This window comes from Ptychodera flava, chromosome 19 (assembly GCF_041260155.1).
Source record: "Ptychodera flava strain L36383 chromosome 19, AS_Pfla_20210202, whole genome shotgun sequence".
Lineage (NCBI taxonomy): Eukaryota > Metazoa > Hemichordata > Enteropneusta > Ptychoderidae > Ptychodera > Ptychodera flava.
Genome location: NC_091946.1, coordinates 30,138,326 through 30,151,416, shown reverse-complemented (window position 1 = coordinate 30,151,416; position 13,091 = coordinate 30,138,326). Strand labels below are relative to the sequence as shown.

The following is a 13,091-nucleotide window of genomic DNA, read 5'->3' as shown; positions in this document are numbered from 1 at the left end:
AGTGACAGTGGAATTGAAATCTGTTGAGAAATGCAGGCAGTGTAACAGTGTGCTATATTCTGTCCATTGCAAAAGTAAAATTTGCCAAATGAAAACTTAAACTTTGAAAATCAAAATTTTCCTTACATAACATCAAAATGCCTAAGATTTCCCAGAGAAAATTCAATAGTGACCCAGACATTTTCAAAAATGTTTTAGTTTGCTTTCACAGAGCATGAATGTCACAGATGTGGCACTCTCAAATTCAAACATTTGACACAGAAATAATTGTATACTGACATAGTAAGCACTATGAAAGTCAAAGTTTCATCATGATCGCTGAGTAAGTTCAAAAAAACGAATTCCCTGTTTCCCTTTGATGGTAGGCTAAAGGTGCTGCCATTGAAGCTGTTCTCAGAATGGATGAAGATAGGCTAGTTGGAAACATATCAAGACGGCTTGCTGATGATTCTAACCAAGGGATGAGTGTTCTAATCGACGCAAGTAATAATCAATATGTACTTACAAAGCCTAAAGATACAACAATGCCGCATGAAGATCATCATTTCATACAGGTGAGTTATGTAAATAAGGTAAACTGTGCCTCGTTGACAGATATTTGGACTCTTGAACTTTTATAATATTGTATTTAGTCTACCACTTAAGGGGGTTCATTTTGAAGCTCATGTAGCAAGTAAAGATTCTACCATTTTATTTTTGGTGGAAATCGGAAATTTTATATTTTTACCCATTGAGCTAACACATGGATGGCAGCCAATATTGGTAAATCTTTGGTAACTTGTTTGTCTAGTACCAAAATTTGCCTGATAACCTGTGATTTTTAATAAATTTTATTCTTGATTTTGAAAGAGAATGGTTGAAAGTTTCCTGAGACAAGTTTGCGCAAAGGTTTAAGTCTTGCAGTTTTGAAGTGTGGCCTACCTTAAAATAGGTTTTCCACCAGCAAATAATATGGTAGGGTGAGTTTAGTCATTAAAGGGTACCCAATGGGTTAGAACTCTTTTAGTGACATAGAAACTTCAGAGTAACCAATGGAAACAAGTTTATTTGAATAGAGAAAGGGTACTATAAACAGTAGATCCAGCTATTGTGATTTAAAAAAATTAAGACTGAAGAATAAATATGTGGTTGTATTTTATTTATTTATTTATTTATTTATTTATTTATTTATTTAGTTATTTACATTTAATCAAAGGTACTCTTAGACAAGCACTGATTTCTACCATTGAGAATGTGGCCTGTGGGTCGTAAGGTGTGCCAAATATTTAAGCTGACAAAAGTACTGTTTGCAAGAAGTGAAGCACGATTTTGCAAACTTCCTGTTTGCATCTGTCATCCAGAATTTTGAAGAAATTTCAAGATACATGTTTTCCTATTAGTCTGTGTTTGACCATGAGAATGGCAAGTGTTCAGCACCTATCCACTTTGTTTCTGTGCCAAAACAACTTTTTTTTACACATGCATTTATACATTATATATATGCTATGGGCATGTTAAAACAAACTTCTGTGACTATTTCACAAAATTTTATCACAAATTTCACAACTTTTGTTGAATATGTTAATGTGTATGGCAAATTATCATTGAGCATAACTGCATTGGCAAACAGAAAACAGAGTTTTAGAATAATGAAAACTTTTCATGATTTGTTTACATAGAAATACTATCCATTGAATTATTTTTTTTACATTTTCTGACTTCAAATATCAATTCTATCCATTTATGTCCATGTTAGGATTTGCTGTTTGTTATGATCCATCAGTAGCCATTTCATGTTCATCGTCAGTGTTGCAAGTGACAATACGTAACTCAGAACTTAACCCTTTTACCAATTTTTTTGAATTTTTCTAAATTTGTTTTTATAATTTTGGACCAAGTGGACATCACAGTTCATTGGCTAAAGTTTGTTATCAAAATTTTACAAAAATCTGAAAATATTGACTGGAGTATATTTTGTAAAGGTGACAAAAATTGACTTTGGCGCTCAAAGGGTTAAACTGTCAACTTTCTACTCATTGAATCCATGCAATTTGTATGGCGCCTATCCTCTGAATGTCCAAATAATCGGACAAGTCAATGCATATTCACTCTGATTTTGAATATAAATGTTAGATCTTCTCTATCAGTGTATACCTTGTTACACTGTGTACGCGTTTAGATCATTCAAAAATTAATCTTCATATAAAAACTGTCAACAGCTGTAGTCACTAGCTCCACGCTGTCAAGCACCGTTTATTAACTTTTGAATATCAAATTCCTACTCTCACCAAACGCATTGAGGCTACTTTCTCATATTTTTCCTTTGGATCTTGGTATTCTGTCAGAGGTTTTGTATCAAAATTGCCACTCAAGTGAATTGAAATGATTTTGGTAAGAACTGACAGAGTTTGTTCATGAAAATGGCCCGGTATAAATTGAAGAATGAATTGGTGTACAAAGGTCTCTTTTGAAATTTCATCTGCGGTATTTTGAGTTTCACACGAAGTGAAGGCCCAGACAGCACACCTACTGATAGAGTATTCAGAAGGAGTCATGTTACACATTGTTTAATCTCCTTATTATAATCTGGGTGTCGAGGTCATTCAAGAGGTCATGTACCAGATTTGCAAAGAAGGCTTTATTCCATATGATGTCATAGTTCTCTCATTAATATGCAAGGAGTATTTTGCAAAACATTTTGAAAAGACTGACAGAAAGTACTAAATTGGTACATTGTTACTAATAATATCTGGATTTAAACTAAAAAATACCTGATCCCAAGCTTCAGTAATAAACAGAGATAAAAACGACCAAATCTGTCCAAATTTTTGATGGCAAAGCATAATGCTATGTCAAGTAACAAACTGACGACAGTGGTCAGTGCTATGAGAACTTACGTATATTAATGACATTTCCATCAAAGTTTGTTAAATATATGCCTTGAGTTTGTAAAATATTTTCTAGAGTACCAATAAAGTTGTTTGTATACTGGTCGTATATTTTAGCTGTAATGTTTACTCAGACATAGAACAATTGATATGTCACTTCAGAGTTTTGTGTTAAGGTCAAAGGTCATTTTACAGAAGCCATAAATGTCAATATGAAATATCAATATGTAATCAATTTTTCTCAAAAGTTCCAAATTAAATATGGTACATAGCATTGTTTAGGTATCCCTAATATTGCATATAAAGACACTACACCTAGTTCAATATGATGTTATCCTGATAAATTCACCCGCTTTGAAAAATATATTAGTACAAAATGCAAATTTTTGATTTTGTACCTTTGTTTGTGATGATATATTGACAACACTTTTTCTGCACCAATTTTTACCATTTTTATTCCCGTGTTACTACGATGCTATATTCATACTAAAACAAGGCAACTTGAAACGGCCATCTTGTTCTTGTGATGAAAATGGCTCAGAATATGCATGCTGAAACAGCACTAAATTTTATGAAAATGTAAACACTAAGATTGACATTTTAAAATATTTATTTTCAGTTCGAATTATTTGAAGATTTTGAACATAGGTAGTGTAGGTTGCTCCTAAATAACTGAATGTAGTGTTAATTTTTTTCTCCTTTCAACTTTCTCCGTGCAGGATATAATATTGATGCTTGTCCTTGCATTCCTGTGTGGCTGGCTGTGTCATTCCCTGGAGCTGCCTTCAATGTTTGGATACATTATGTCTGGTGTCATACTGGGATCATCAGGCATCAACATCATAAAGGTAAGTACAAACCAGCTCTCGTCAACTTGGCAGTATCGCAACCAAAAGAACAAAATATTGTCAGGATAGTAAAACGTGTCTATATGTAAAGTAACCTATACACATTGCAATGTGGGTAGTAGTATTTTCTGTCAGAATCTCAAATCAGGAACTTTATAATATTGTGTGTCATTTTTGTCAGATTGATCGCGTTTTAACAATGGGCAATCACATATCTCGGTAGTATCAGTAACCTCACAAATCATACATAAAACAATACCAAGTATGTCCTTCAGCATCTCAAGGTTTTAGTATTTTATTCTGTGTTATTACAAACATTTGAAATATACTTGCCAATTTACCCATAATCATACCAGTAGTTGATAAAAACATAATATTTTATGAATGGTGTCACTATCTAAACAGCAACAAATCTCAACCCTTGCATATAAAAAAAAACATGACAGTGGAGACTGTGCAGAGATAGTCCAGGTGTTTTTATGCATGAAAAGATCAAGATTTTTATCAGTTTGCGACTTTTGAAGTACTTTTACCACAGTGCAAATGTTAATTAATTTTTTGCCAGGCTCAAGTTCAAGTTGAGACACTTGGAGAATTTGGCGTGTTTTTCATTCTGTTTATGGTTGGTTTGGAGTTTTCACCAGAGAGAATTAGAAAGGTAAGTATTAAATATGAGTCAATGGATGGCCTCTTTTACTATTGTTATTATCATAAACACATAAGTGAACAATGGATTGGCATTCTGAATGTTGGTGCAATATCCTCTCCCTTTGTCCTGACAATGAAGAAATTTATTCTGTACAAAATAATTAGTTTGTTTGCATGTTATACATTCCAAGCTAATTATAACTTCACAATGGATAATTATGAAAAGAATGACATTTTGATTAAAAAAACAAAAGAATAATTAAGGGAACTGGATGTCAATCTCATTACTTGTACTTCAAATAATTTGTTAGAAAATCACTTGTTTAATATATGAAAATATGTCTCAAAGGAATGAATTATCAATTTTAATATAGAAGTGTCGGAAATCTCATTTGTTCCATACCTTTCTGCTTGTAGCCTTGACAAAGTGTTCACAAATTCGCCCAGCATATCAGAATTTGTGATATTTTTTTGGTCAACTCCTATTCTGAATCAGATTCAGATTGGATTCCAATATTTTATTATTCTGTAAAAACATAACTATAACTATTATCCTGACTATTATTCTTATTCTGACAAGGTTTGGAGGGTTGCAGTGTTTGGAAGTGGTGCTATGACAATTCTGATGATGCTGTTTGGTCTGATATGGGGTTATTCCTTGCACATTATACCAAGTCAAAGTGTTTTCGTAGCAGCTTGTCTCTCGTTGTCAAGCACACCGCTTGTTGTCAAGTTCCTTGGCAGCCAAGAGAAGGATGCTAGTAAGTTGTGAAATTCAGATATTTATCACCTTTGACCTTTGTGATGACCTTTTACCTTTGAAGTGTGACATCTTACTTTTGTAGTTTAACCATCCACTTTTTACAATCAAATTTCTAACAGTATGCTCTTCTATTAATTCTTCTGTATTTTAACACTGTGAGACCAGCAATCATGAAGTAACCATTGACCAGATATCAGACAATAGAGCCACATATTGGGATGTGTTTTGATAAGGCCTGAATTTGAATTGACTAAGAATTTGTTGGAACTTGTTTCTCATTCATACTCTGAAGAACATAAAGAATGTATGTCCCACTCATCATCCTTGACAATAATTATTCTCTTTAGATTTCCTTCAGCATCGGTAATAGCTTAGCGATAATGACACATTGACATTTACAATTTTCTTCAGGGATGAATGGTGAGCCATCAGAAAGTGCTCAGTAACTACTGAAATATTTTAGTGGAATATTTTTGATGTCCCGTTTCTTGAATATTTCAAGGAAAGAGATATCAAACTTATAAATAAACAGTCACAATTATTCACATTGCTTGGCCAACATCCTTGTATTTCTAAATCTGTCCAATCGAGAGATTTGACCTCCTGTCAGTCAACAACAGGCTAGTGACAGTACAGTTTTTCATGTCCAAGGTCTGGTGAAATATGCATGGTCTATCAGTAGTGAAAATTGGCAGAATCATACACAGAGTTCCAGAGAAACTCTGCCTTCACGACAATGGTTTGACCCAACGGTGAAATAGTATGAACATTTGAAAAGGACAAGACCATTGAAATATAATATATATAATGTAATTACCCGATTTGAAAAGGCAGTTACATAACACATGAAATTGAGAGGGAGAAAGTAACAAACGTAAAGGGTAAATGGGGAGTCGGGAAATAGCTTACAGCTAGTTTAGCCCAAACCTCATCATGATAACTTGTCAGAAACTCAAAGTTAGCCAAGAGGGCTCATAATAACAATAACAAATAGAAAAGCGCTGAAATAATTACAATATCGTAGAAAATCACTACATTACTACATGGCAAAATTATTATTTCTGTTGGTTTTATGTAACTTTGATTCAGTAATTCTTCAATCAATCAGTATTCAGTCAATCAAATGAATTTATAGGACCAAACTGCAATTTGTAGTATTGTAAATTCCTTGTACTAACTGACACATGTAGAGGCTGTTTTCTCATTATAGGCATTTAAATCTGCCCATAGATGAACAAATATTGGAATGGGTATTATCCGTATACAGGATGTGCATCATAAATTTTAATATTGACATTTTCAGGCTGTGGCACGGCTTATGTTGTGGTAAATCCATTACAAAGTATACCTTTCATAATTCATGCAGATTAATAACATTAGTAACTAATCAAAAGGTGTTTATGAAAAGAAATTGTCAAAAACTCATGAAAACATTTTGCGTAAGTATGGTTTGTGTGAAAGGAAAGTAGGGAAGTTAGTCTTAAATGTACCCAGTCATTTATGGCTGTACAGTCTTCAAAAATACTCTTGCCTAATTTAGCTTTTCATTTGGTAAGGTGAGAAGAAATATTAATTATGCATTAAAAGATTACAACTTCCATGCTATGGTTATCCACGATTCTGTGTGTTCTGTAAAAAGTCAGTCACACATGGTCTTGAAGTGAGTGGTTGAAAATTTATCAGTAGTACTTTTTAGTCCCCAATGACAAAGTCCAGGGAGACTTATAGATTTAGGTCTGTCCGTGTGTCTGTCTGTGCATCCATTCATGCAAAGCTCTCAGAGATACCAGGAATAATTTCTTTCAAACTCTGTACAAAGATTACTCCCTATGTCATACATATGCACATCAATTTGTTTTGTGATACAATCAAATATGACTATCATTTCTGTCAATGGTTTCCAAATCGAAATTCATTAACCAAATGTGGACCGTGTCATTGACAATGACTTATTTAATATTCATTGTACCATCTTATAAACACTAATTCACAACCAATCACTACCATGGCATCATGGTTTGGGACTTCAAGAAGAAACCAGTCTTGAGAAGTTTCTCCAAAATGTTCTGTGAAGTGAATTAAGGGATATTGTAAACTTGGCTGATGCTGAGAACATTGTTACCAATTGATAATAGATGAGATTTGTGCCAAGCAGTGGTTTATATTACTTTGCTAATTTTATCAGCCAATCAGCCGGTAGTCATTCTTTTGAAAGTGAAATGAATTTAATCCAATTAGCAGGATCCAGGCATATTCAGTTGATCACAAGACTCCCACAGTCATTTTGAAGAGACTTTCAGCCAATCATCAAGTTGACATCAATTACACAGCTACTGCTCTGGTTTCTCACTGATCCCAAATATCCTGTTCACAGGAAGACAGCAGTCTCTACAATACAAAAACATACAACCACATGCTGTGTTTGATGTTGTTATTATTCATTTTCTTGTTCTTGTACTTGTTATGTTTTGATATCTTACTACAACCACAAATTCTTGTCAATTACGTCAATTATGTCTAGTTGTATTCAATGTAGTTTCTGTCATCTCCCGGTGTCATCTCCTTTGATCTTTTCCCAGCAGGAAAGCAGTTTTCACAATCACTGAAAATACAAGCACATGTTGCTGTTGTTGTTCTCTTTCTTCTACCTCCTCTTATTATCATCAACATTATTATATCTTTTACTAACACTGATACAACAATGGAAGCACTCACAGAGACAGTTACGACAACGAGAATCATGAACTCTAGAGGGCGCAGTATCTCATGGAGAACTACTTTTCACAAATACGCTTCAGGCCATATTTGTTTTATCTATCAAACTGTTTATCTACTCTTATAATTTATGATGATAGAGTGACATTATATACTGTAAATCTGACGCAATCATTCATTTATTTGCTAAAGAATATCATTCTTAGAGTCTAGGCAATGTTTTAAACAGAGATCAAATCAATGAGATGATGAAGGTGATATAGTGTTTGACCTCGGTTACTCTATCCCACAATGAAAAATGCAAACTGCTTCTAAGAAAATCCAAATACATTGCATTGTCTGTATAGCAAGGGTGTTAGTTGCCGATTCTCATTGTTTGTTTGTTTAATTATTTATTTATAAATACATAGATAAACCGGTGATGTCAACATAGTCAAAATCAACAATAAGTGGTCACATGATAGGTTCATTTGAAATTACTTTTCCTACAGTGTCCAGGCAAAATGTACTCCACTTGAAATTAGGTTCAAGACCTTGCACGACTTGTTGAAAATTACTGTTTTTTGTGGAAGAATGATAGGTAAATTGCGGCTTATAACGCGAGAGTGTATCAGTTAATGATAGTTCACTCCATGCCAGCAGGGCCACTCTGCTTGTCATTGGAAACATCAACAGAGTTAGCTGAAATTTGTGTGCATGACCGAGAAGGTTGCCCTGGAGAAATTTATACGTGATTGTAAATTTGTCTGGATAGGGTGATCGTTCAGGCAGAGTGTGCACGCTGTTCTGACTTTCATTTTACATTTCATGTTTTTACTAATTACTTCGAACAAATATACATTGTCATGTTTCAGCTATATTGTTATTTACTCTACCTATGTATTCCAAAACAAACAAACAAACAAACAAACAAACAAACAAGGAGAAAACATCAGACACTGATCCCTGTATATGTATAGCCACCCTTGCAGCTATACCCATTTGCAGTCCTGGACTCACCCTGTCATTTGCACCCAAATATGTTGTCATATTGCAATGTTTTACTCGTCACCTTTTGTTGTTATGCTGTGTTTTGTCTTCACCCATTCCGCAGGCTCCCATGGCAAGCAAATCACCATCAATGACCCCGAGTATGCAGATTTGTTCAAAGGTCAGGCAAGAATTTGCTAGAATTTGGTGTCAGCTTTAGATCAACCACAGCAAGGGTTGACTAGAATTTGGTGTAAGCTTTAGATTAGCAAGAGTTAACTAGAATTTGGTATAAGTTTATTATCAGTCACAGAATGTGTAGTCGGAAACCAGCAGTTGCCATGTCGTCAAATGTTCAACGTTATTTACATTGTTTCTTTTCTTTCTAATTTTAGAAAACTCTGCAGAACACTTCGGTTTCTGGCATTTGCCAAACACAAAAATTTTTACTTTCACTGACTGAATAATGTTGACATATTTCAAAGCACATGTCGAAAAAGTACATAACGATATGAATGATTTTGTTACGTTTGAATTTTTATTTTGGTTATGAAACCTCCAGGTATTCATTCATATTTGGGAAGACAGATGCCATAAATTAGTGTATTGTCCATTTTGAGATCATCTTGCCCACTTTAAATTGATTTGAATCTTACACAAGATGCACCTCTTTGATATCAATTTATTGCGTAAATAACTGTATTCTATGCAAATTAGTTTGAGAAAAAGAAAGAAACAGACAAAGTGAAATGAAAAATACAGATTCTGTAACAAGACAAATGGGAGAATCATATTCAAACACATGAATGAGTTTGTTCACTGTTCTCATATAGTACATGCGTAGTTTCCTAATATCAGCTGGCTTACATTACTTATTCCAAAGTTCTATAAAACATCTAATCTCTGTTGTTCCTCTGTCTGTCTGCTACAAGCAAATTGATGTACAGCTTACTGGCTAACACTCATATCTGCTCTCATAAACAGCTTGTTACAAAAAACATCTTGCAAAATCTCCTTGCCATGTTTTCCCTGTTCTGTCGTGGTCAACACACACTTGCTATTGATAAAACACCGGGACTTTCCTGAACACTGTCTCTTCAGGACTCTGCTGCTCATTCAATAGATACTTAAATGATTTAACTCCACCAAATATAATCAAATCTAAAAGTTAATACCCCAATAGTACATTTGTTGTCAACAAAATCTTTCTATATTGTGATACATTTACTGCAAGCAATTTTCTTGTTTTCTTTTGCAAAGTAAGCTGCACACTATTACTGGCAATGAAATACCAGTACATCTGTTCATTATTGCCAGGAAAATGTTCTAGTAAACACCACTATGGAGTGTCAAATTGAGTTTTACAAGTCACACAGTCAGTCAATGTAATACCTGACTTTGGTGTATTGAAAATCTAAGTTTACAAAGATTTTTAGTGTTACATACCTATGCTTTGCATGTACCTGGTACCATACTATATCAACACTTCCTTGTTTGTTTTCAATATGTACTGGTATATTTACATATTTTTTTTATTTGGTTTTGGTTTACTATTGTCTGTAATGAGATTGGAAACTGTCAGAATTTTGGCGATTTACTTGAGCAAGTGTATTCCATACTATCAAGATGATTAAAAATGAGCGATTTTTGCATGAATATAAAATTTGTTATTCCATAATATCTAGGTCAAGGTGAAGGGGAGTATAGTACAACGTTGCTTGGAATTCTAGTTGTACAAGATGTCCAACTCGGTCTGTTGATTGCCATATTACCAGCAATGGCTGGGTCACCAATTCCAACAACAACTCCTCACACAGGAGTGTCCATCATGGATATCATCCGTACTCTTTGGTTGCTTATCAAGCTAGCTACGGGTAAGTCAACTTACCAATATCACAATGTCCCTTCTGTTTTTCAAATTGCTAGAAATCTAGTACTTTTTAAATCTTATTTGAAATAGTCTACCATCGCTATTATCGTATATCCTTGTTATCAGTTTACTGTCAATGTAACTATTATTTGTGGTGTTATCTTTTACTTTCCAAATCTCTACAATATTAATACGTGTAGAATATATATACTGTAAAGGAATACCTGTCTTCCATATGGTATTTGAAATTTGTCAGTTTTGATATTTTCACAGAAGAGAAATATTTTTCCAGATTCAATAATTTATGATTCACCTTTTGATATTACAGCCATGGCTTTCGTGCTGGCTCTCAGTGTGGCCACCAGTAAGTACGTCGTGCCTCCATTTTATCATAAGCTACGACAACATGGAAGCCGTGAAATGATGGTGCTAGGGTCAGTGTCTCTGGCTTTTGTTATGCTAATGGTGAGTATTTTGTTGTAGTTACTTGCGTGCATCCAACAAAATGTATAATGTATAAATAAACTCACAAATAAACATTTCATAATTATTTATTCATGTTTTCCCATAGCCATGCATAAGCCTGTCATCACCAATATCCTGGTAAAAAGGATGCATAAAAAAGTTAATTTCAAAATATTTGTCAGATCTCTGTTTCACTCCAGAGTGTGTTCTCTGATGTACCAGTAGTATTCAGGAGTTAGTCATTCATTCTGTATTCAGTGGTGCCTTGCCCAGCATCATTATCATTCAAGCAGTCCTTAGTACTCACTACTGAAGTTTACTAGCCCCTTGTTTTGCGTGCAGTGTCTCTCGTACAAGTGCTTTTAGTATTCACTGATCTCAGAATGGCACATACACAGGCCAAGCTAAAAAAAATTCTGTGGTCATGGATATCGGACCAAAGATTTTGGATGCCTGGTCCTTTTCTCAACACTTACCATGAAATATCAGTAATGGCTGTCCAACTGACATGTTAAGCTATAGAAAGTAGGGGGGAGGGAATCTTCCCCTCTACTGTCTATGGTTAAGCCAAATAAAAAAAAAATATATGTGAATTTCAATCAGCTCAATGTACCCTATACAAAATCCTATAGTCTTAAATTTGTTTTCGTGATTTTTCAAAATCACATAAGATATTGCCAAAGTTTGCTTTTTTATGGGTTGCACCCCATTTGTAACAACAACAAACAAAGTCCTTATCCAACCTAGAATATATCCTCAAGGCATGTCAACAGAAATACACATAATACACATTATATGTTTTTGCCTTATCAGATAACAGTGGATTTATTTATATCTTGACATCTTTTAGCAAAATTATTTCTATAATGAATCCTCGTTTTACAAAATTGAATTTTGCTAACAAGTCTACTTTTTCCCTGTGGTGCCTCCATTGATATCATTACTAATGAAATCAAGTCTGAAACACATGTACAATGTATTGTCAAGTGTAATTTTGATGTTTGAAAATTAAAAAATCCATATCCTTATCCAGGCAACTAATTTGCAGCAATTGATGTCAGTGTTTACTTTATTAGATATTACATTATAGCTTTATCAATACCAGTGAATTTGTGACGTCATCCCCAAGATTATTACAACTAATAATGTATTCGATTATCCAGCATTGCAGTCCCAGAAGTTTTCTACATCTGCAAATCAACTAGCATCACCAAAACTATAAAATACAGTGGTTTGCTTTGAAGCATTGGCATTATGCGAAGTAGACATATTGTCTAAATTGAGGTGTTGCCAACACTGTCAGGTGTAATTATCAGCTGAGCAGTAATTCCAGTCGACCAAAGAGAAGTCAACTCTGCCAAAGTTGAAACACTGTCTTGCAGCAGGTTAGATGTAGTCAAAACAACTACACCTGAAAGCAAGTGATAAGACTTGACAGTGCTTGGACATATGTGGTGGTGTTGTTTAGACTGTCTGAGCATCTGCTAGACAATGTTTCAACTTTGCAGAGTTGATTTTTAGCTCCCATAGCCATATGTATATATGGCAATGGAAGCTATTCTTATAGGCTAGGGAAATGTCTGTATGTATGTATGTCTGTATGTCTGTATGTCTGTACGTCTGTATGTCTGTATGTCTGTATGTCTGTATGTCTGTCCGTCAACATCAAAAACTCCAAAACCGCTGTACATTTCATCTTGATATTTGGTGTGTACATGGATGATGGGCTGTAGATGAGATTTTGTTCAAATGAAGTTGTCATTGCCAAAAATATGCAAATTAAGTGAAAAAATGTAAAAACAGTCAAAATTGAAAAAACTCAATAACCACTGAGCAGATTACATGAAAAATTAGCATGTAAGTACTTTGGGCTGACATGAAATGATTGTGCACATCTTGGGTCAGTATCTTGGACTTGCTATTTTTCATGAATTTTTTTGTAATTT

General features: G+C 34.2%; 1 protein-coding gene across 2 annotated transcripts in view; it reads left to right on the top strand.

Moving 5' to 3' along the window:
- LOC139119219 (transmembrane and coiled-coil domain-containing protein 3-like) overlaps positions 1–13,091 on the top strand; it is a 36,395-nt gene that overhangs the window by 11,425 nt on the left and 11,879 nt on the right. The window contains exons 3-9 of one of the 2 annotated variants that reach the window (XM_070682899.1): positions 366–554; positions 3,587–3,715; positions 4,281–4,373; positions 4,944–5,124; positions 8,935–8,991; positions 10,496–10,684; positions 11,009–11,145. In XM_070682899.1, coding sequence (XP_070539000.1) covers positions 366–554; positions 3,587–3,715; positions 4,281–4,373; positions 4,944–5,124; positions 8,935–8,991; positions 10,496–10,684; positions 11,009–11,145 — 975 coding nt within the window. The remainder of the gene's footprint in view (positions 1–365; positions 555–3,586; positions 3,716–4,280; positions 4,374–4,943; positions 5,125–8,934; positions 8,992–10,495; positions 10,685–11,008; positions 11,146–13,091) is intronic. The other variant, XM_070682900.1, reaches the window with a different exon arrangement.